Genomic DNA, 25,043 nt, shown 5'->3' with positions numbered 1-25,043 from the left:
CACCAGACGCTCAATGCCCATCATCTTGATGAGATTTGAACTAATCAAATAATTTAATTTTGATAGTCTATATTTTTAATTTTTTTATTTTAAATTTTAATTTATTAAAATGAAAAATATAAAAAAATTAATAAATTTGTTTATTACTAACTCACTCATGTAGATTTAATTTAAATTGTTCAAATTTAATATTAAATTTTTTATAATTTTATAAATTCACTATTCATGTTTATTCTGAATAGTTTATATTTAAGATTTTAACTTATAATCTTTTAAAAGTTTCAGTTGGTATATTATCTTTATTTTTAATATTATATTTATTATAATAAAAATTTTAAAAAATTATAAAAAAATTTAACTTTAAATCTACACTATATATAATATATTTAAATTTAAATTAAATGTTCAATTTATAAAAATTATAAAAATTTTATTATCGAATTAAATCTGTGCAGATTGTTGATGACAAACTAAAACTAAAACTTTTTAAATTTGAACCGCTCAGATTAAAATAAAATCTGAACGGTTCAGATCTTATCATGCCGATGGTGCTCGTCACCATGATTACCAAGACGGACCCCGACGAACAAGCATCCCATACTCCGTCGGACGCCGTCCACCGTTATCAGCCCTGCGTGGTTGTTCTCGGGCAAGCAGCGAAGAAGGTTCACCCTAGGGCTTTTCCGGTGATACTGATTTGTTCAATCTGGTTTTGAATCTAGATTTGATTTTGCTCCCCGCTTGGCTGTTCTTGATTTATTTTAAATTTTTCATTTTAATTTGGCTTTGAATCTGGTCGTGTAATCGTTGAATATTGACGCCTTTGAATTTGGGAATATTTACATATTGAGTTTATTTTCTTGTACCAGTTTTTTGCTTGAATGGTGTGTAATTGGTATTATACTTCTTCCGTCTTCATTTTGATTACAAGCGACTTGAATGGTTTGGATATTGTTGTTTTGCAATGTTGGATTTGTTTTGTATTAGCGTTCTGTTTATTAATCTTTTTGCGTTATCATCAACTTTGGAAATTCTCAAGGTATTTGTGATATATGATCTTGTAACTGACTTGGCTAGAGTTGTGTCAAAGTATCTGGAACAAAACTTGAAAGGGCATTATATCAAATGTTCATATTTCAAAGATTTCAGTGGGGGAAGTGTAGTATAGGTCCGCACATGCGAGTGGGTGCTCTGCAATTATGCACCAACTGAAATCTCAGATTTTTATCTTGAATTTTTAGGCTCTGTGTGAGAGAACACCGTTTATCAAAATCCAATAAAAGCAGAGGAAGAAGAAAACAATACGGGATTGGTGTCAGAATGCCAGAGGTTAGGATCATTGCGAAGAACTTTATGGACATGGTAGCTTCAATGCCAGCCATGAAGCTGGATAAGCTCTATGAAAATGGGTTCATCTGTGAAGCTATTCTCAGGTCAGTTTCTATCTAGTTTTTTAAGTGGAATGGAAACTTCAATCGCCCATGTTGTGGGTAACTGCTAGCATATATTATATCAATCATGATATCCTAATTTTTAAAAATTGCACTTACATTCAACAAGCCTTACTATTTTTCCCTATCAAGATTCTGTGTTAGATTTTTGAGATTGTTTTCTGGAATGCAAATTATCATTAATTTCATGGTACCTCAATTATGGACTCACTTTGTGTTGTTTGTACATACTCACAATTAACTAGGCTTCTTGGATGGTATTTGTTTGGATTTATTAACCGTGTCTTTACCAAGATATCTGTTAAAATATCAGGTCTCTACCACCTCTGGCCAGGAAATATATCTTGCAGATGCTATATATTGATGCTCAGGTGACAGCTAAATCAATGGAGGAGTGGGTGCTTCCGGATGGAACTTCAAAACATAGAGTAGCCATAGATAGATTGGTTCAACTGAGGGTTTTTATTGAAACTGTTGATAGGTACATATTTATCCACTCTCCAAATTTGAACTGGAATATTTAGGTCCATGTTTCTGCATGATTCAAAGTGGTGCATTTCATAGTCATGGAGACACAAGGAGATTAATTGGCTGAATGCAGTACCTTAATAAGAACATCCTTTAAGTACATAAAATTGTATTTAAAGATCTCTGTGATATTAGGATTGATGTTTGTTTTATGCTTTTATCCTGATGAAGAATACAAGTTCCATGGAAGTTTGTTTTACTTCTTAGATCACACTCTCTGGAATTGGAATGTAATTTGTTATTCGTGGCCTCTTCTTTTTTACTGCAATAATTGCTTGCTTGAGTTACCGATTTCTTATTTCTGAATAGTATAAAACTATAACTTCTTAATGTCGCCTGTTCATTATTTTATTTTCATTATTAAGATGAATTCATGTCAGTCTATAATCCATTTCTCTTGATCACCTGTATTATTCTTCAAATATTTATATCTCTGTCATCAAGCTTTAAAATGTCATCATAGTTAAGGAATGTTGTATGATAAATTTGGAGCTTAGCCTAATCACATTTACTGTGGTTATTCCTTCCCGCTATTGGCAGGAAGAGTGAAAAGAGTTACAAACTCAATCCAACATTTCAGAGAAGTCTCCAGATTCTGTTAATAAATGGGTGAGTTGCACATCAATTTATGTTGTTTTCTTGTCTATGCTGAGTTAGCCTAACTAGTGTTCTTGCCGCTCTTAACATGTATAATATCATATAGGATAATTAAATTAAGTGATGGGATATAACCATTCTTCTTTATGTATTATATAAGTTCACTTAAATAGATGGTAGGTTGTCTCCATGAAATTTAATGACTGTTTATGGTCCCTCCTTCACTCTTGAATATGTTAAAGAAAGGAAGTAATTCGTATGTACACACGTGTATATGTATATATGTATGCAATTGCAGTCATGTTGTTGATTCAAGATTTGCTTTAGCTGGGAATATGAAATTGTGATTAATATGGCAGTGGAACTTTGCCACGGGAACCAATGCCTTCTAATATAACTGTGAGGCTCCCAAGCTTAGAAGATCTCGAGGCTTATGCTCTAGAACAATGGGAGGTGCAATGTTTAATCTTTTTGACCTTTTTAAAAATTCATTCTTGTTACTGTTTTGTGACCATAGTCATTAAATAATGGAATACAATTAATTTTGTGCCTTTGATTATTTGATTTAAAGGATAATGAAACATTTGGTCCCTCATTTTTGCCTCAATTATCGATTTGGTCCCTAAAGTTCAATTTTGATCAATCGAACCCCTAAAATTTTATAATCACGCACAATTAATTCTTATGGTTTGATGGAGATGTAGGGTGGGTTACAAGAAGGGGTGTGAAGGGAAGATGCTTGTGAGCAAGTTGTGATTGATTCCTTAACGTTCAAGTTGAAGACATATAATCCTAGACACACATATGGTGTAATTGTGTGTGTTTATGAAACTTTAGGGACTTGATTAATAAAGATTAAATTTCAAGGGCTAAATCAATAACTAAAGCAAACTTGGGGGACCAAAAATTTCATTATCCCTTAATTTTATCTTACTAACATTAGACCAAACTCTTCATCATCTTGATTCTGTGATAAATCAGTGTTTCTTGTTGCAACTTATAAGCCAAAATCAGGCTGAGAGGCCTTCCAACATCGGCTCTTCTTTAATGAAAGTTTTCCAGCGGCATCTTATGAAACAAAGGTTTTGTTTACTTAGCAATATATTTCTCATTTCGAACACTACAGCAAATTTATAGGGGTAGTGCTAACATTATTTTATGTCTTTGTGTGCAATATAGAGACAAAGAAGGTCCGAGATTAACTGCTAGTGGATTTCAGTTTTTGGTATGTGTCAAATGATTCATAATCCTTTCATACTTAATGAGATGCGTTCTCCATATTGACATTTGTCATCCATGTAAATTACAGCTTATGGATACAAATGCACAGCTTTGGTACGTCATCAGAGAATATATCTCTAATTCTGAGGTACTGAATAATGAGTTAATTTGATGGTTCAAAAACCTTCCTATTGGTGGCAAGGAATTGCTCTTGAACTCTGGTTTTATAGTTCTGATGCTTATATCATTTGTTTCCTATTGGCTCTATATCATCAATTCTATGAAGGCACGAGGTGTTGATGCTGCTGAATTGATCTCATTTTTGCTGGAGCTTAGTTTTCATGTGATAGGAGAGGTAAGACAGTCTCATTGGTGTGGGGATAAGACCTTGCACTGTTGTGCATTTAACTTTTTTGGCTGCAGTGTTGATCAGACCTTCTCTTTTTCTTCTTCTCAATACTCATGTCCTACTAAAGTATATTTACATTTAAATGCCAAGTGAATTTGACACTGTTGGTGGATTCCTATGTGTTAGGCATATAATATAAACACGCTGACTGATTTCCAGAGGAACACGATTAAGGACCTTGCAGATATTGGATTAGTCAAACTACAACAGGTTATAAGATTTCTGTGCTTATTTTGATGTAGATGGTGGGTTTCATGCTGATTTTAACCAATGTATCTATTTGTAAATCCATCTTCCTTTTCCATTGTTTCGGATAGGGCAGGAAAGAAAGTTGGTTTATACCTACTAAATTGGCTACCAATCTTTCAGTGAGCTTGGCTGATTCATCATCTAGAAAGCAGGTTGCTTCTTTTTAATTCATTTAGTTTAATTATATGGATTTGCTTTATAGAAAATTCTTGAAATGGCCGTGCTTGAATACATGGTTTCCTTTAGCAAGTCCTTTTAACATGGAGAATTAGGGAGATCTATTTACGTTAGCTAGTTTGTTACTGTCATGTTTTCTTTTTTATGCCTTGTTATGGCAGATTGCTTATTCATCTTCCTTGTATTAATTCTTTCATTCACATAAAAATTTTACTGATCTGAAGGAAATTTCAAATTTTCACTCATTTGTATTGTACTGTGAGGGAAGTTTTGGTCACTTCATTTGATTACACAAGGAGATTTTGAAAAATAAATTCTGATTTCATACCTTATTTATTTTTATTTTTTTCACTCTTTCAGGGCTTTATGGTGGTGGAAACCAATTTCCGGGTTTATGCTTACACAACTTCAAAATTGCACTGTGAAATATTACGGCTTTTCTCAAGGTATGCCACCAAACAAGTTTTAGTTTCTATCCATCATTTGTTCTTCTAACTGTTGTCTAGTTTTTTCTATAGCCGTTAGCAATTGTGTGTGCTGAAACATGAGGATTAAGTGGGTTGTATCGTGTAAGAACCAGAATTCATCAATCATGGGCTTTCTTATTTAATGAAGTTTCTTAAACATGGAAACATTTAATCTCATAACTATTGACATTTACCTTTCGTATGGACTTTCTCTTGAATTGTAGATGTTCTTCTGGTTTAGTTTCCCCTAAGCCTTTGTCCAACGTTCTTAATCTTAATCCTTCCTCTCAGACCTTATGATAGCTTTTTGACGCTACTCTTGCTCTTCAGTTTTCCCAAAAGTTGTTTGTGTAATATCCTTGACGTTGTTAAATAGTTGAGATAATTTATTTCATGACACTGCATATGTAAAGGGTCTAAAATAAATAAATAAAGGAAAATCCCACCAAAAGTAAAATAAAGGAAAAGAAAAGAAAGAAAAGAAAATGGAAAAAAAAAATCATACATTCACCTATACACTGTAGCAGAACCTAGATTATTCTATATTGGTCTTGATCACAGGTATTATTACTTTTCTTCATGTGGTTCTGTTACTGAGATACTTTTGTGATGCTGCAGTGTAGAGTATCAGCTTCCAAATCTTATTGTTGGAGCCATTACAAAAGAAAGCTTGTATAATGCTTTTGAAAATGGCATTACAGCAGAGCAGGCAAGTAGAGAAATTTCACTGTGTCATATCTCCTTTTAATCATGTCAGAGACTAGTGAAGTTCTCCACTGACAAATTCAAAACAACATAAACAGAAATTCAGTTGGACAACTTGATTTTCAAAATTTAAGCCGACTGGGGAGCTTGAATATTGCTATTTCACTGACACATTTTTACAATATATCCACTTACAAACCAGCACCCCCAATTACACCCAGAAAACCCACAAGTACAGCAACGAACTCAGAATGGTTATACCTCTGCTAGTGAATATTAAACCATACAAATAGTACAAATGACACAGAGAGGAAGCACAGATTACAGATTCAAAACACTAACAAACAGGAGGAACTGAAGGACTAAAATACTTACTAAATTAACACACACTTCCAGCACAACAAAGAAGAACCATAAACTCATAGACTTAATTTGCCAACTTTCAAGAGATTGGCTCTCTGAACCAAAATTTTTTTCTTCAGGACCAATAACCCATTTTCTGCCCTTTTGCCACTCCCCCTTGTCTTCTATATGTTTTGGTGGCAGTAGTGGGTTGGGACCTATCAAATTACTAAACTTGTTTCCTCACCATGGATAAGAAGGTATATTTTCTTACTACGACATGCCCCTTTGGCCTACGGATATTTTGCTTTCTGTTTCAATTTGTTAACCTTCACATAATTCTGGGAAGGTAACGTAATATGCTATTCATTTTTGTCTTGACATGTGTTGATCTGCCACCTCAACCCTTTCTGTGCACCTCGAATAGCTTAATTGAGCCTTCATTGATGAACAATCCTTTTCACTTTCGTTGGCCCAACAAATCCTTTTCACTTTTTTGGCGCTTCTGGAGTCATGCATACCTTGTACCAAGAAGAAAGTTATTAGATTTGCAGATATCTTTATTTTTTGACATTTTTAGCAGAGTATCATTTATGTCCTGTAAAATATTAGTTTGTATACTCCTTGAATTAACTGTACCCTTTCCTAGAAGAAAACTCTAGAATTTCATATGGAACATGCTAAAATTGTGAAAGAGTTTCATGGTAATTCTTATACAGGGTCAAATAGTAAAATTTGTGAGAAGCTTGTTCTTTTTGTGCGACACATATATTAACAGCCACTAACGCGGGGATTGGCATGCCCTCAAAACTTATTGCCGCCCCATAAAATGCAGTGCATTGAATGGAGGGGAAATGTTTGTGTGTGTGTAGGGGGGGGGGGGTTATACAGCCGCTTTGCTTACTTTCCCGTACTCCCCAAATAGTTGCTGTTGGTTTCAGTTGACTTTCAGGTGTTTTATCAATCTCTTTGCTGATAAACCTGCATTTGTTTTTCTATGGTAGATAATCAGTTTTCTTCAGCAGAATGCTCATCCTCGAGTTGCAGAGAGAATACCAGCCGTACCAGAAAATGTTACGGATCAGGTTGAGATTGGTTTTAGTATTAATAACTTAGTTCTATGACTTCTATCTTTCATGGATTCTTTTTGTGATTTTCTTTAGTGGGATGGATACAGTTATAGCAATACTAGTCATTATTTTCTGACAATATACTGTGGTATATGACAGATGAGGCTTTGGGAATCTGATCTGAACAGAGTTGAGATGACTGAAGCATATTACTATGATGAGTTCCCTTCCAGGGTAGAAATTTAGCATCCATCCTCTCGAGTTTGGTATATTTAATAGTCCCTTCAAATCTTATACTTTGTATCATTTATGGGCAGGATGTATTTGAAGGTGCTTGTGACTGTGCCCGAGAATGGAATGGTTTGTTGTGGGAAGATTCAAAGAAGATGCACATGGTTGTCAAGACTGAGGTACATCCTTATGTCCGTGATTATTTACGCCGTCAAAAGTAGCCGGCAATGCGGAGGCGAAGCAGCAGTGTGCAGAGCAACATGTGGAAAATAGTACCTCTTTTTTGTGGCAGAAGGGGTTGTTTTGTAATAATCAGACTTGTTTGCTGCAGTTTATCCTGGTATTGGATTTTCTGATTTGGTCAAGATTAATGTCTCCATCCAATGAATGAGGTTGATTTGATAGCATTTAGGAGATCAACTGAGTCAGTTTCACGAGATGTTGGCTTGATGTTGCCGGGAATAGTGAATCAAAAAGTTGATTTCAGTGTTAATTTAAGTAAAATTACAAATTCGATGTAAGAGAACAATTTCAGAGCAGCTTTGTAGCAAATAAAGGTTGAATTTCATCCAAAAACCTGGTAATATATATTTTCTCAATTCAAAAATATAAAATATTTTTAATCGTATTTCATCTCTTAATAAAATATTTTTTTATGAAAATAAAGTAATTATTTATTTTTAAATTAATATTATATTTTTATATTTACCTCTCTTTAATAAGATGCTTCACTTTAAAATAAATATAAAGTGATGTATTTTTTGTAGGCATTTTTGAAAAAAAGACCATAATTGCACTTTAAATATTAAAAATATTTTATATTTTTTAATATTCAACTTTTAAAAAATATTTTATATTTTTGTATGGTAGAGTATTAAACTAAAGACGATGCATGGTTCGATTTATATGTTTGCTTCGCATGAAATTTCATTCATTCTATGATTTCTTCTTTCATTGACCTTGTCCATGTGCTGCCTATTCCTTTGCTAAGCTTATTGAATATCATTGAACATGAACGAACAGGAAATGAAAAGTCATATTTGCCTATAGAAAAATTGCTTGTTAAGATAATAATGTGGTCGCTAAATACTATGTCTTTCCATTTTTATCATGTTAAATCTCTACCAAATATAAGAATATTCCCATTGTCAAAATTAAAAGGTTCACAGCGTCATCTATGCCAATTGCATCTGCAAGAATTCTCACGAATTTCGTAGATCCAGGGACCCATTAATATCACGAAGAAAGCCAGCACTACATTTATACATTTACTCATTCCTTTCTATTTTATAAGATGTTTTTTCCGGTAAAATTGTGAATATGAATAAAATCAATTTAATATAGTTTTTAATTTCCTTATAAAAATATAAATTTTAAAAAATGTCTTTCATTTAATAAGGGGGAGAGAGAATATTCAACCAGCGAAAAAATGAAGGATGACTTTAGAAGATAAAGACTTAAATAGTTAGCCTTGTCTATTTAATATATTTTTCTCCCATCAAATTAAAACAAGTTGGTTTTTAACATATTAATAATATTAATAATAAGAATATATCAGATCCTGTGATTCCAACGTTCTCATATGCTGATTCACATGTATTGATTGGATTAAAAGCAAATATTTTATGTATATGAAGTTAAGTATACAAATAGTATTTTATAATGAACTTCATTGACAAATCATTTTTTTTTTCAAAATACTTTATATTATATAACATCAAATAACTTTAAAAATATCTTATAAATGAGACCCCACGATGGCAGTTATCAAAATACATCCCTTTTTAAGTCATGCTTAAAGCCTGTCAAAATCATTTGGTTTTGTTTCTCACCACTGTGATGAAATTTGGGTCAGTCAAAATTAATTTTGGATAATTTAGATTTAAAACTTTTTAACCTGTTATTTTTCATATAAAAAATTATTTTTATGTCAGAATGATGATCATAAAATTAAAAAAATAATTTATTAAAAAAATAAAAAATTAATAAATATGAGCCATTCAATTTTTTTTTTTGTAAGACATCCAAATTAAGTCCGGATGATCTAATATAGGTCATCTCAACATAAAATTCTTCCCAAAACTCAAACCAAGTGAGGCCTTAGGTAGTATTTGAGAGTTTTTTTTTTCTTTTTTTTTTTTAAGATGAAATGGAATGGGGTGGGATGGTTAGAAATTATATAGTATTGTTTGAAAAAAAAAATTTTAAAAGAAAGTAGACTAGCTTAGGACAGCTTTTCAAATTACTGTTATCATAACTGGACCAGATCGACCGACCGACCAGTTGAACCGGCCATAGGTATGGTCTAGTTACAATAAAAAATCGCTCATTTTATGAACCAATCATGAGCTGGTTGAACTGGCCAAAAGCAATAAAATTGGTGAAAAACTAGTTGAATCGAACATATTACTTTTTTATTTTTTTTGCTTTTAATTCATATTTCTAAAATATAATTTATACACATTTATACAAAATAAACATTATAAAATGAAAAAGAATGCAAGAAATATCAATGAATTATGTATATATGTATATATTTGAAAGTTATAAATTATAAAATAATTACATATATTTTTGGATGAAAATAATGTAATATTAATGGATATTATCTTTTTTATTGTATATTATTTTGTTTTAAATTTAAATATTCATTTTTTACTATATATGATTATTTCTTTCTACTTTAAACATATAATATTTAAAATATATTTAAAATATATTAATTTATTTATGATCTATTGGACTACAGTTTAGACTGGTCATACTATTAAATCGTGAATCAGTACTTTGATTTTTCAATGGTCGATTAGTTTTCATAGCACTGTTCCAAATCTTCCTTTATCATCTTAAACCCATTTTTCCTAACCCCATATTTGGGAGTTAATGATGAAATAATATGATATAAATAACATAAGAAATTCTTAAGTGGATGCAGTGCATCACATTCATCCAATAAAATTACATCAATTCAATTAAATCTTGTGTCATTATTTTTAATAAATTTTTTTATAATAGAATTCTTGTTTATTTTTTACACTTTCTCTCTCCATTATCATAAATGTCAAAATTAATTTATATTAAGGTTATTTAAGTATCATATTTTCATTGTTTTTATTAGATGGACTAAAGATGGTATGGTGCATTGAATCTATCCAAAAATTTCTTTTAACTTTCATCTTCTCACCCCTCTCCCCCCACTCTTTCACTCCTACTCACCTAAAAAATATAATGATATCTAATTCAAATTTATTAATTTTATATTTATTTATAAATAATACTTAAATAAAATTATTTATTTCTTTAATAAAATTTTTAAATAGTAAAATGTTTTATGACTAACGTATATATTAAATTCTTTAACTTTACATAATGTTTCATTTTAATTTTTTAACTTTATAAATTATTTTTAATTTTTTAATCCTAACACTGTTAGTTGTATCCTAATAAATTTTTATATTAATTTTTAAAAATTAACAAAACATTTTTAAATATTAACATATTAAGTTTAATTTTTTTAAATGACAATAATTGATAAAAAATAATTATTTAAAACTAATAATATTAAAATTAAAGAATTAAAAAAATAATTTATAAATTTAACAGATTAAATTAAAATTTTATATAAAATTAAAAAATTTAAAGTATGTTTTAGCTAATGTTATGTACGATTTCACTCCATTTACTCTATCGGTTTTTATTTATAAAAAATTATTACTTTTTATTTATTTTTTATATAAATAAAATTATTTATTTTAATAAATATTTTTTATTTTTTAATCATTCTTATAATTTACATTATAAATGAAAACAGAGCGAGTACTTCCACTTAACATCTCAAATTGGTAATATATATATGAAAACAGAGCGAGTACACAAACAAAAAACAAAAAAAAGGGAGTGATGGGGTAGAACCGTAGAAGTGGCGGAGTGTCATTCCGCTTTTCGTGCAGGGTTTTGCAAGCCGAGGGGTTTAGTTTTTGGACAGCTACGATAAACCCTAACTAACTCCATTGAAGATGAATTTTGGCCGTTTGATTTCCGGCGGAGGGTGGCTGCTCAGGCAGATGTGTACGGCCGCGACGAAGCCAGCGAATCGGAGGCCAAGCATTCGGCGTTTGGAGCTACCCTTTATCGAAAATTATCGTCACTGGATATGACAGGAAGGACCGTGTCGCAGACGTTAAACCAGTTTATTATGGAGGGCAGAGTCCTCAGGAAAGACCAACTCCAAACTTGTGTTAAGGAGCTCCGAAAGTATCGTAAATTCCAGCATGCACTCGAGGTTTCTGCTTCTGCCTTTTTTTTTTCCCATCTCTCTGATAGCCCTTGTAAAAATGTTCAGCTGAATTCTTGTGTATTTACCTGTGAGACTGAGTGTTTCACGACAAGGTTGAAGTGAAGGAGGTTGTGACCTGACCATATTGAACCCTGAAAATTGAAAGTAAATGTCTCTCACTGAATGAATAACGAAAAATGTAATTTTGATAATTGCAAATGAGATCTCATGGAAACATAACTAACCGGGTTCAAAGATAAATTATTTTCCCCTTCTCTGAATTGATTGTTGTGTATATCTTGGATATGCAGATAATGAATCTTTTGTTTGTTCTTTCAATGCAGATAATGGAATGGATAGAATTTAGGGGAATTAACTTCTCCATAACAGACTTTGCACTATATTTAGATCTAGTGTCCCTAACTAAGGGGGTGGCTGCTGCTGAGAGCTATTTCAGTGGTCTTCCTCCTCGAGCAAAGAACAAAGTTACATATGGAACTCTTTTGAATTGCTACTGCAGGCAATCAATGGAAGACAAGGCATTGGCTCATTTTGAAAAGATGGATGAACTCGGTTATGTCACTGGAAATCTGCCCTTTAGTAATCTCATGTGTTTAAATATGAGACTGGGCAAACCTGAGAAGGTGCCTCCAATAATAGATAATATGAAGCAGAGGAAAATTCCAATGAATGGTCCTATATATCATATCTGGATGAATAGCTATGCCTCCTTAAATGATATTGAAGGAGCAGAAAGAGTCTTTGAGGAAATGAAAAGGGAAAGCGAAGACAACATCAGTTGGCTGACTTATAGCAATCTTGCTGCTATCTATGTAAAGGCTAAACATTTTGAGAAAGCTGAATCTGCACTTAAGATGTTAGAAAAGATAGCGAGACCAAAGGAGCGTGAAGCTTACCATTTTCTACTAACTCTCTATGCAGGGACTGGTAATCAAGGTGAAGTATATAGGGTATGGGATTGCATCAAATCAGTCCCTCCAGTGATCAACGTGAGCTATCTTACAATGCTTCAATCCCTCCGTAGGCTTAATGATATTGAAGGTATAACAAAATGCTTTAAGGAGTGGAAATCAAGTTGTAGATCTTATGATATGAGATTAATGAGTACAGTTATAAGTGCCTATTTGAGTCAGGGCCTCTGTGAAGAAGCCTTGTCAGTGTTTGAAGAGGCCATTGAGGGGAGGCAGGGCAAAGGACCTTTTTGGAAGACTCATGAAAGGTTTGTACTCTTCTACTTGGAGAAACGAAAGGAAGACCTTGCAGTGCATCACCTAGAGGCAGCTCTTTCAGAAGAAAAGGATGATGGTGGATGGAGTCCTTCACCGGAAGTTATAAGTGCGTTTCTGAAGTATTACGAAGAAGAGAAAATTGATGGGGTTGAAAAGCTTTGCCAAATTTCAAGAATTGCAATTTTGATGATCGTTGCCTTAGAAATTATACGAATGTTGACAAATCAGCCCTAGAACCTCATCAAATATTTAAGGGAGAGTCTGAAATAGGCCAGGGACACCAGGACTTGCCGGCAGTTGTTCACTCTGAGTAGACGTATCATCATATAAATTTAGGCTCTAGTTCGCCACCGAGTAATAAACTGACTGAAATGCCCAACTCAATCATGATACTGATGAATTAGTCGCTGCTTCAATTTTTTTTTTTTTAGTTGCTCACCTGGTATCCAAAGCTTCACCTTGACCAATCTGGATTTGACCCGTGTGCACACCTGGCTATGGTGGATGAGTCTCCCATCAGGTGTTTTCTACATACATAAAGTTCAAACCTAAGACTTTACTTAAGTGAAACCAAACTGTTTATTACTCGGACCAATCTTCGTTGGTCGCTTAGAATTGAAGCAATTGTAATCAGAATGCTTCAATTCTGATTAAAAAGGTGAGGTCAGAAAAAAAAAAATCTGATAAAAAAGGCCAGCCCGAAGGAGTCTGAAAAATCAGCTGATGGCACCAGTGGAGATAGTTCAAGTAGCAAAGATGAGATGAGGTTTGGGCAAAATGATCAAAAGTACAATCCTTCTTGATGTTAAAAAGAAAGAAAGAAAGAAAAATTGAAGGCTGAATATTGATTTTGATTTATTTTTATTGTGTGAAATGATCTTGTAATTTTAAAGGCTTGTATTGTTGATGCAATGCTTGACATTTTTACTATATGATTGTTTGTTTTATTGTCTCTGTGAGACTTACATAGTAGATAAGAAAAACGTATGTACAGGGACAAAACCAAAGATGCATGTGCTTGTGTAGAAGTGAAAATTTTAAACTTTTTAAGTCTTGATTAAAACAAAAGGATAAATGTAGTTGTGGGTGATAATCAAGGTTTTAAAATCGAATCGGTCATTGAACCGGACAAGGCATTGGTTCACGGTTCATTAGTCGAACTATGGTCTAATCGGAGTCGAACCGGTTGATATTAAATTAATATATTTTAATTTATGTATCATAATTAAATAAAAAATACATTTAAATATGCATATTTTTTAAAAATATATTATAGATGCTTGATAATATAATTTGTTATTAATAAATATATAATTAATATTAACTATAAGTGAAGCTTTTCATTTAAATATCAAGAAAGATGTATTTTAATTTTAATTTTAATTTATTTTTTTTATTTTTTTAAATTTTATCCGATTTTTTCATGAGAACTGGTCCGGTATTTGTTTGGTTTTACCGATTTTTGACCGATTCAACCGGTTGTTGATTAGTTCTCTACTGATCGGTTTTAGGGGTCAACCGAATCGGACCAAGAGCCGGTTTTCGGTTCAACTGATTGAACTGGCCGGTTCGGTTTGGTTTTTAAAACCCGTGATAATAAAGTAATAATGATAAAAGTGTAATCGAATCTTTTTTGATGTCATTGAAGCATAGCATCATTTCGAATCAAGTTTTTGCTAGGACAATTTTCAAATTTGAATCTTTCAAGTTCTATCCTGGGACTGAGAATAAAGACAAATGGAGGATGATCTGGGGAAAATGAAAAATGTCATGGAAATATGAATACAAAATGAGATATGGTTGATTTAATGGAGAGCTTACGAAGCACTAATCGTATGCTAAAATGCTGATAATTTTTATTGGAGCATACAGTGACAAAAAGTTACATATAAATGTACGTACAAGTTCACTTTTTCTTTGTTTTTTTTTTAAACAAAATTCATTATGCTATCCTTTTTTTTTAAATAACTATTCATTATACTATCTTTAAATACGTAGTGAATAGTATTTTTGTTGAATCCTCGATAATAATAAAACTGCAGTAACGTCAAGGCCACACACATCAAGGCACGTTCTGAGTTGAGAGTTGAAACTAATTTCAGGGAAAACAAAAAACAAAAAGGAAAAGAAAATCAAATAAAATTCACCAATGTGTTGCTGCCCAGGATCGAACTGGGGACCTTCAGTGTGTAAGACTGACGTGATGACCACTACACCACAGCAACGCGGATGTCGATAATTATTTAACAATCACTAATCAAGGTTAGATTAAAGTTGTTGGAAGCTCCACCAGCTTGCAGAAATTCATTGCCCAATAGTTCTATGATAGGATAAATGTGAATGGCTTTTCAGACTTTGGTCTTTAGTTCAAGTAGTTAAGCATAAGTTACATGGATTCAAATACCTAATTACTTGGTCACAGATTCTGATATTGCACCTGAGATTATTTCAATTCATATTTTTAAATTAATACTATGTAAATAATTTCATTAAACAATCATACAAATTGATTATTTGATGGTCAAGATTTAGTTTCACTATTTGACATATAAGTCTCATATTCATAAATTGAACCCAACCATTACAGATACTTTCATTTATGGTATCCCCTAAATTTTGTGGCAAAGTGACTCAAAACACAACATTAAAAGATTTTGCAATCATCGTGAATTGGCAGTAAGCATCATAAACAAGGATTGCTTCCAAGGCTATTTTACTTCAACCATTCCTAATATTCAAGAATGGATGGTTGCCATTCTCTAATTGCTAATCTTTCAAGTTAATCATAAACTTCTAAACTGACAGTTCTTAAATCAAAGAAAGTAGATGATGACTATGGTTTTGCTTCTTCAATTGGTGGCTACAATGACAGTTGACATTCAAAATCTGTTTTGATTTTGCCAATTTGTGAGCACTTCATAATCCTTGAACATTAATCCTTAAACTCCAATAAAGTTTGCCAACTCCTTATGTTTTAAGAAGGATTAAGATCTAATTTTACTCTCATACTTATTTTTTAGGAGCGTTAGATATTCTATACTCTTAAGTGAGGTAATTAATTTTATCCTTAAATTATTTTTTTCAAGAAACAAAAAACTCCTTCTATTAGTCAATCGTTAAATTTTTTTTTTCATTTTTTATTAACATGGCATATGCTTGAGGTCCACGTATAGTGACATGTAAAACTTTAACCATATTTTTAAGTGGCTAAGCACCCTAAATTCTTTTTCTAAGAGTGCTAGGTATTCTAAGATTTTGTTAAAATAAAATTTAATAAATATTATTAAAATATTAAGTATTTTAATATTTAATAATTTAAATATTATTATTTAAAATATTACACCACTCAATTTAATATTTTAATATTTTTGATATGTTGCAATTTGGTATTAAAAACGAAAGGAATGAACCTCCAAATTAATGGGGGATTTTTTTCTTCTCATTTATTCATTTTTCTCTTGTTAAGTAACTTTTTTAGTAGCACATTAATGGAATAAGTGATATATTTTAAATAAATATTTTTGTTGACATACTATTAGTCTTGATTTGTCATATGTTTTTAATTTTACTCCTAATATTACAATGTATAAAAAGTATTAAATTTATATAGTGTAATATTTTAAAGGACGATCGTTAGTTGGTCAAAAAAATTACAAAAAATGATGTAAAAATTTAAAATGACATAGAAATTCCAACACACAAAAAAAGTAAACGATTTGAAAATTACCTCAGAGAGAAAATCAAATATCGATATATAAAAAATAAGAAGTCATATATAAATTTATAAAATGTTAGTTTGAATTGTTAAAATTTAAAAAGTAATTGATAAATTTTAAATGAATATTTATGCATAATAATATTTAAATTATTAAATATGAAAATATTTAATATTTTGGCAATATTTATTCAAATTTATTTTAATAAGACTTCAACATATCCATTGCTTTTAAAAAAAGATTTTATGGTGCCCAATGCTCCTAAATAAGAATTTAGAGATAAATTAACACTAAAGGATATGGTTAGTTTCTTACCTGCCATTATCTATAGGCCGTATACACATGTCACGTCAGTAGAAAATGGCATAATTAATGGCCTGTTAACATAAGGGCATTTTTGGACCTCAAAAATACTTTAGAAGAAAACTTACTCCACTTAAGAGTATAAGATATCCAACACTCCTAAAAAAAATATAGGAACAAAATTGAAACTTAACCCTTTTAAAATAATATCTTTAAAAATTTTATGATTTTAAACTTGGAAATCTGTCAGTGGATAGGGCCAGTGATCATCTTATCTAAGGGCACATGATCTCACTTTACTCTTTTCCAACGCTAATGTTCCTCACTAACCATCAAATATGAGATAAAAAGAAAAAGAAAAGAGTAAACAATGTAAGATTTAGGGTCCGTTTAAATTTGACACTTTTAGTATTTGGAAACTGTTTTTTCCCTTTTCAGATGTGAGATGTTGTTTGGTACTTTACAAATGTGCAAGCTAACTTTTCAAAAATAAAATAAAATTAAAAAAGCAATAGCAAGTGGATTGGGCCAACGAGCTCGAGGGGAGCTTTTGAAGCAAAAATGAAATGTTGGGACATTAAGTGAGAGGATAAATGTACATCTAATTTTTATTTAATCATGTTACCTTTGTGTTTTCTCATCTCCTTTCATACAAACCTCCTCTTCTCTTCCAGTCAACAGCGAAAATAAAAAAACAAGAAGAAGGAGAAGAACAAGCCTTATCACACACTAAATAATCCGCCACACACGTAGGTTCTATCAACAGCTAATTCAATGTCTCTACCTTTATTTCTTTCATAGTTGGTCCCAAGCCAAACAAAAGGAGCATATTATGTTAAACCCTGAACGGTCAATATTAAATATTGTTTAATATTTATGGCATGAATATGCTCCAATCATGACCTGTTGGGACCGCCAATCCTAATGTTGGACCACACTATGCCAAGGCTTCACCTGTTGAAGTTGAAGCAAATTTCTCAGACCCCACAATATGCTGTTTGTGGTAGACCCCAGATTGCATCCACCTAAAGAAACAGCTGGAATTAATTACTTATAACTTTTTTCTTATTCTAAAAGACCTATTTTTTTCCCCATCTTCTTTTTCCTAATCATAATATACCATCTTAACACTTGGTAGGCAAAAGCAAGAGATTCTGAATTCTATGAGTGGTACTTCAGGAAACTGGTGTGAAGGGATACAAAGTGTGTTACTTATAAAGCATTCCTATTAGTTGCTAAGTTGCAGAAACAACGAGCCAATTAGATTTAGAAAAGAGTGATCACGTTAAATTATTATTAGTGTTTCTGGTTTGTCTTCAGATTTTATCATCACTTATTCTAAGGGGAAAAAAATAGATAGACTACACAAATACTCCCTCTAGTCCTATTTATAAAGCAGAGAATGAAGAATTTTTTTAATCCTATATATAAGTCATGCCATTAAGTTTTCATCACAAATTTCTTTTTTTATCTTTTATTGAATGTTGGAGAGAGAAAATGTATTATTGAAGTATGTATATTTAATAAGAGCAAAGTTAAAAATTTATTAAATTTTAAGACAGTTAATAAGTTTTAATATTTTCCTTGATATTGGTGAAATATGCTAAAAGTGACTTATAAATAGGATCAGAGAAGTATAGTTTAAAATTTATCTAGTTAAAAAAAAAATTAGTTATTCTTAGTGCAAAAAGTAGCCTTGTACAAAAAAAGGTTCTTTATAGCTACATTCCCAATCTTTGTAAGTGAAAATGTTTGTGGACATGTTTTGGAATATTTCCTATTTATGATGCACTACTACTAAGTAATAATGATGATTAATCATTATAAGACTAATTATATCATATGGCAGTAAATGTTGACCTTTAATATGACAACAAAAAGATAAAGTTGAAAAGTAACAGAAATGAGAATATTGAGATAGATGTGCAAACATACACAAAAAAATAAAATTCAAAATGAGTGCATATGTGAAAAAGTGAACGTAGCGCCCATTGAGAGGAAAATGGTAGAAATTCATTTAAAATAGTTTGACCATATATAAAGAAGACGGCAAGAGGTGCCAGTGAGGAAAGTGCAGTGGATAAGTTTGAACTCTATTAAGAGAAGTAAAGGGAAGGTCAAAGAGAACACTTTTAAAAATTATTAACTGAAATCTCTTAGTTAACTTTTAAAAGCTTGTTATATCATAAATCACAATAGCATAAAAAATTCATATAACTGACCTCACTTAATGGAATAAGACTTATGTGAGAGCTATTTTATCTTCGTAACCACCTTTTTCATTTCATTTTCTATTTCACTTATTTTCATATCATGTATCAAGTATCAACATAAAATCTTTACTTCTTTTTTTCCCCCCAAATTCATATAATTCGTGGGAACATTGACTAGTTTCTTACTGGAATATGACAAAGATGCAGAGGAATTGAACCGGCTCAATCCAATTTTAATTTAGGTTTTGGGTTAAGAACTGTAGAGTAAAAACTTGGGGTATTTAGGGGGTGATTAATACATTGCATAATATATGTTGAGTATAAGAAACTTGTCCAGAAAGCAACAAACAAAAATCCGGTCAGCATGATGATAAGTCAAAAAAAGTTACAAAATCAAAACTTAAGAGAAGTTTAATTGCTATAAAGGATGATAAGAAAATAGATTAAAGAAATTGAAATAAAAATGAATTAAATTATCCTCCCCTTCTAATAAGAATGATAAAATCCAATATTACATGCTACAAATGTGAAAACCACCCTACACTCCACAAACCTCATGAACTATAATAACTATTAACCTTATGAATTAAATTACCCTTCCTCCTCATGAATATGATTGACCTATCATCCCTTTACATTTTGATCATTTTGGTTTTGCCTTTGTTTATTTAATCCATTCTTCTTACATTTTTTCTAGCAATCAAACAGGACTTAACTGTTATGCTATCTACATTGAGAACAGAAGTTAAAAGATGATCTTGAGAGATAGAGAATTCAGAATAAATTGAAATTCAAAACAGGTAAGGATTGAGGAATGCATTGAGAAAAAAATGACTTGCTATTAGGCTGAAAACTGAGTACAGCCTGATGGCTTCAGAATGTTACATATAATTATCACACCATCAAAACACAGTCTACATTGAAAAATTCAAGAGAGAAAAGAAGGGGATACAGGTAAGGATATAAAAAGAACGATAATGTGTATAGGAGGAGCACCTATTCAGTTTTCTGAAGCTTCCTCTTCATTCGGCTAAAAGGTCCAACTGATCTGTCCATAATATACATGTAAATGACCTGGCTCCAAGATTTATATGATGCTAAGCCCTCATAATACTCTGGAGCTATCTCCTTCACTTTGTGAAGCTTGTTCCCAGGAATCCTAGGGAAATCATGGTGCTCATTGTGGTAGCCCACATGCCAGGTGAGAAAATTAAGAGGACCATAGTAAGAATATGTCTCTTGGTCAGGTTTGAAGACATAATGCTCGGAAATGAAGTGCCCTGCCATTGGATGCATCCCGCCACCAACAAACGTTGAGAGGATAAGATAGGCAAATGATTTCCAGCCAAAATAATGAACCATCGCGGCGTCAAGGGCAATTTGAACGGCAAAGTTAATGAACTCCCAGCAACCAGGAGGTTTTGGTTTAAGAAACAGAGGGCGAAGGGCATAAAAGAAGAGCTGCAAGATAACCCATATGGCTTTTGCAAAAATATTGGTCACAACACGCCCTTCAATGAGGCTAGGGACATCCATATCAATGCCGTCTACTCCTTGAAATCTATGGTGCTCCAAGTGATACTTTTGGAAAGTCACAGACATTGGCACACCAATAGGGAGGTTAGCGAAAATTCCCAGCCACCGGTTGTACACGGGAGTTGAGAAGGCAAGATTGTGGCTGAGCTCATGGATGGCCAAGAAGAGATTGTGGTTGAGAAATGAACCAAAAAAGTAGGATATCAGGAGTATCTCCAGCCAGGCAGCATTTTGTAGCAAGGCAGCAGTACCAAGCTGAAGCAAAACTACTACTGTAATCTGCAGAATCACAATTTCAAGCAAATGACGAAATATTCTCGTTGTAACAACAACTACAATATTAAAGGTTTGTTAAAAGGCTAAAAGGTTATACATCCAAATAAATCATGTGTCAAATCATTATCTTGATACCAATATTTGGCCATAGCGTCATAAATTTGAAGCAACACCGGTCAATAAATATGAGCATAATATATCATGCCAGCATCAATTGTGAATTTTCTTGAACCACTTTTGACGATACAATGAAGGGCCAGTTTAAAGAAAGCAAGACTTCAATAATACTCAAACTTGGCAATTATAATTTTGATAGAGATTTATGCAACTTGAAATTTCTAGGGAGATATCCAAGGAAAACAAGAAAAGACTTATTGTGGCCATATCAATGCCTCACTCCCAACGCAAGGTAACATGAATTGCTGATCAAGAAATAAAATGGAATAAAGAGTAGATAAGCCTGACCTTGTCCTTTTGACACAATTTTATCCATGAATTTTTGGTAAAGAAATAAAATGGAATACTAAGCAAACGAACCCCTCTCTCTTTCTCTCACTGAGTCAAACGAACGACATGTTGAGTTAGACAGCACAGAAGAACTGTAAAGAAACTTATCTTTGCAACGAAGGCAATTTAAAGACCAAAGAAAAGGCTCAGGATATACAAGATGTGCAGATACGCTGAATGTGAAATCCAAGAACAAAGAACAGGGACCGAATCCAACAAGTAAGATTTAAACAAGATAAATAGCAATCCATTTCAAATCCCAAATAATCTAGAATAATATGCATTGATTTTTCACAGCAAACAAAAAGTCCCAATCCGGACGTGATATTGGAAAACACCAACTCTTCAGGCAAAAGAGGGGAGGAGGGGGCCAGAAAAGAAAACACCAACTCAATGCAAACAAATCGAAATAAATACAATCATAAACCACTCAAATCTAATGCGGAAAAGAAAGATAAACGAATGGAAGGAAAAGGAAAAGAAAACAGATAAGAAAGCTAAATCTCAGCCAGTTTACATTGAATAGGAAGAAGAAATCCATTTATCCAGTAAAAGAAACCACATTAACCTCTCAAGATCCATCGAACAAATCCAATAAACCCCACAAAAAAGAAAAAGAAACGACCATAACGGATAAAACTGACATCAGAATCCATACCCAAAATTCAAATCAGTACCAAAAACCACAAATATCCAGCACACCAACAATCCACAAGGACTCACATTTGAAATATAACCATAAACCACTCAAATCCGATTCTTCAAAACCTCTGCATTGTCTCCAAATCTCTAACTAACGACATGCTCGGTACAGCAGCCATTAAAAAACGCATAAACGAACGGAAACAACTCGAAGAGAGCAAACCTTGTGGAAAGCCCAATGATCTGGGCCAAATAGCTCCTTGATCTGAGGGTACTTAGAGAGGATCTCCCGCCGCCGCGATGCATGGGGCTCGTCGGTGTAGGACCAGAAGAAGTCGGTGGACATGACGACCCCTTCTTCCTCCTCTCTTCGTTCGCCCATCCCCATGTGCACCACTCTCTGCCTTCTCTGCCTTACCCTCTCTCTCTCTCTCTCTCTCTCTCTCTACTTTCTAAACACACAAAAAGGAACAAAACAAAAACAAAAATAAGAAATCTAAATTTAGATTCTAAGGTCAGCTTCTTCTCCCTCCTCCTCCTCTTTCTCTGCGTTCAAAATTGCTCCTCACGTTCATCAACAGTCACTCACACGCACTCCCAACGGCGTTGGCGTGGACGTGTGGTGGCAGTGTTTTGGGTGGTGTGACTCTTTTTTTTTACCCTTTTTTTAAGAGAATCTGATGAATTCCAATATGGTTTTATTTAATTCAAAATAAAGCAATGCCACTTTTGCGACAATTTACATGAAAATTCTTTGTATCAAAAAAAGAAAACAAATTGAATCACAATTAAGAGCACTATTTAGAATAAGAATTTGATACGTTTTGGGAATATATAACAAAATAGCACCTTAAATTTTTAGCACCCCTAAAATCCAATGACAAGGTATTGGCAACCCCCCCTTTTTTTGGGTGATTTTTTTTTTATCAATACGTGTTGATTTAATGCATAGTTCGTTTGCTAAGCACCTTTTCTTCTCAAATTATAAAATAATTTGATATAAAGATTACATTAAGGTGCAATATTTGATTTAATGCATAGTTCGTTTGCTAAGCACCTTTTCTTCTCAAATTATAAAATAATTTGATATAAAGATTACACACATTAATAAAATTTAATAATGATACTTTATAATTTTTAAAAATAAAAATATAAATATCTAAAAACATCCTTTATTAAATATAATCTTAAATCTATAATCATTTTAATTCTCTCTCTATTAAAGATGGTATTAAAAAAGTATTATTATTAAAATATTATTTTTATGAATTATTTTATATTTTAAAACAGTAAAAACATCTTTAATATTATCTTATAATTTAAAATCAAGGGAGTATTTATATTAATATTGTGACATTCAAAATGGTTTAAAAGCGGGCCATTTGTTGTAACCAAGGCGATTTTAGTCCAACTAAGATGACAAGTTTTCATCATCGTTTAACTAAATATATTTTTGTGCATCATATGAAATTTTAAGAAAAACTATACTTGAAAAACTATAGTATAGCTTATTATAAATTTTATCATTATATCAAAACACATTATGAAATTTATAATGAACAGCGTTGTTTATGAATCATGTAGAACACAACTTACTTTTTATATCATATACTTTCTCTGTTTGAAAATGTAAAATATTTTTTTGAAGAGTTAGATATTAAAAAATGTAAGATATTTTCAGTCTTTCAAAATGCAATCATTATTCTTTTTTTTTTAGGTATCCTTATTGAATAAATCACTTTATATTTATTTTAAAGTGAAATATTATATTAAATAAGGGTAAATATGAAAAGATATGGTTAATTTGAAAACAAATAACTACTTTTATTAGAGTAAAATTTATTTAAAAAATCTTATATTTTTAAATAAAGTGAGTATAACATATGAAAAAAAAAATGAAATTACTACATGATAACGAGTTTTTTTTTTTTTTTGTAACATAGCATCATATCACGTGATTGGGTCAAAAGATAAGTGTGTGAGATGAGATGATAATTATTGCCATAAGAACCGTTCATAGGTAAATTAAGTCATTGATTTGATATATTTCAATAGACAACGACCTAACCATGTATCATTTTGCATCTTTCTTATCATACTCATGCATGCAGGGAGCCAGGGACGGATGGAGGAGATGGTCGCCTAATTGCCTCACAATTTTGTTTTGGCTAAATTACACATAACACTCCTAAGCTTTGTATCATATACAAACATCCCCTTAATCTTAAATTATGATTTCAATCCTAAAAATATATTCAAATCAATGGTGGACTACTCTAACAAAAAAGAAAAAAAAAGTAAAGGAATACTCTCTATGCCACATGTCGCCACGTGTGCTCAATCCACCCCATTATAGAGAGGTAGATTTAAATGCAACGAGCCTTTATGTGTCATGCACCACAGCAGAGGATTACGTGCACTGCGGCACACGGTTAAAAATTTGATTTAATCAGTTCGTCTTTACATATGAAAAACAGAGAGGAGGAAGGAGAAGGAGAAACATGAAGAGCACATTAAAGGCTCTACTAGGGCATAACATTAGACCACATTGGTGATAGTTTGAAGTTCCCAAACATCCAAATTAAGTAATATATGCTCTCATCTTCCTTTCTTTCTCATGTTTATGAAGATTTGAGTTAGGGTTTGACCTGGAAGGTTGATTTTTGGTTCATAGGAGTTATGGATCTGATTCTATTTGTTAAAATAGATATAATAGGAGTTGTTTATGATAAATAAAACTTACATTGATGATTTATCAAGAGTTTGTTGGGTAAGAGCCATTAATATGTGAAAATTATAATAAATGGGGTTGTTGGGCGTGTTGATGGTCCATAATGGTGGTTTAAAAATCTATTAATGATAAGGTACGTTAATGAA

The 25,043-nt window shown here is 32.0% G+C and overlaps 3 protein-coding genes and 1 non-coding gene across 5 annotated transcripts; 2 read left to right on the top strand and 2 right to left on the bottom strand.

The window, feature by feature from the left end:
• Positions 1 to 526: 526 nt before the first annotated feature.
• Positions 527 to 7,958, top strand: LOC129306888 (general transcription and DNA repair factor IIH subunit TFB2). 2 transcript variants are annotated; one of them, XM_054947667.1, is made up of 16 exons: positions 527 to 665; positions 1,242 to 1,433; positions 1,765 to 1,932; positions 2,520 to 2,588; positions 2,936 to 3,029; positions 3,558 to 3,658; positions 3,756 to 3,801; positions 3,886 to 3,945; positions 4,084 to 4,152; positions 4,333 to 4,416; positions 4,524 to 4,607; positions 4,993 to 5,078; positions 5,718 to 5,808; positions 7,151 to 7,231; positions 7,376 to 7,450; positions 7,534 to 7,958. In XM_054947667.1, exons 2-16 carry the CDS (start codon positions 1,321 to 1,323, stop codon positions 7,666 to 7,668), a joined length of 1,356 nt encoding a protein of 451 aa, XP_054803642.1. In that variant the 5' UTR covers positions 527 to 665; positions 1,242 to 1,320; the 3' UTR covers positions 7,669 to 7,958. The 2 variants fall into 2 exon arrangements, with proteins under 2 accessions (XP_054803642.1, XP_054803641.1); XM_054947666.1 differs by having other exon boundaries at positions 550 to 686.
• A 3,381-nt stretch (positions 7,959 to 11,339) lies between these two features.
• LOC129306356 (pentatricopeptide repeat-containing protein At1g02370, mitochondrial-like) lies at positions 11,340 to 13,925 on the top strand. The gene is given in 4 exon segments (XM_054946910.1): positions 11,340 to 11,571; positions 11,574 to 11,729; positions 12,068 to 13,136; positions 13,139 to 13,925. Coding segments are annotated over 4 exon segments (1,482 nt in total). The 5' UTR covers positions 11,340 to 11,463; the 3' UTR covers positions 13,288 to 13,925.
• Positions 13,926 to 15,125: 1,200 nt separating this feature from the next.
• TRNAV-UAC (transfer RNA valine (anticodon UAC)) lies at positions 15,126 to 15,198 on the bottom strand. Its single transcript has one exon. It is a non-coding gene; the product is annotated as a tRNA-Val (tRNA).
• Positions 15,199 to 20,024: 4,826 nt separating this feature from the next.
• Positions 20,025 to 22,766, bottom strand: LOC129305785 (sphingolipid delta(4)-desaturase DES1-like). The gene is made up of 2 exons (XM_054945871.1): positions 22,390 to 22,766; positions 20,025 to 21,020 (listed from the first exon to the last, which is right to left on the bottom strand). Exons 1-2 carry the CDS (start codon positions 22,552 to 22,554, stop codon positions 20,202 to 20,204), a joined length of 984 nt encoding a protein of 327 aa, XP_054801846.1. The 5' UTR covers positions 22,555 to 22,766; the 3' UTR covers positions 20,025 to 20,201.
• Positions 22,767 to 25,043: the final 2,277 nt, after the last annotated feature.

The sequence above is a fragment of the Prosopis cineraria genome, unplaced genomic scaffold, assembly GCF_029017545.1.
Source record: "Prosopis cineraria cultivar Desert tree isolate PC_DT_omini unplaced genomic scaffold, ASM2901754v1 PC3, whole genome shotgun sequence".
Lineage (NCBI taxonomy): Eukaryota > Viridiplantae > Streptophyta > Magnoliopsida > Fabales > Fabaceae > Prosopis > Prosopis cineraria.
The sequence above is the reverse complement of the archived record's forward strand: the minus strand, read 5'-3'. Positions and strand labels throughout refer to the sequence as shown.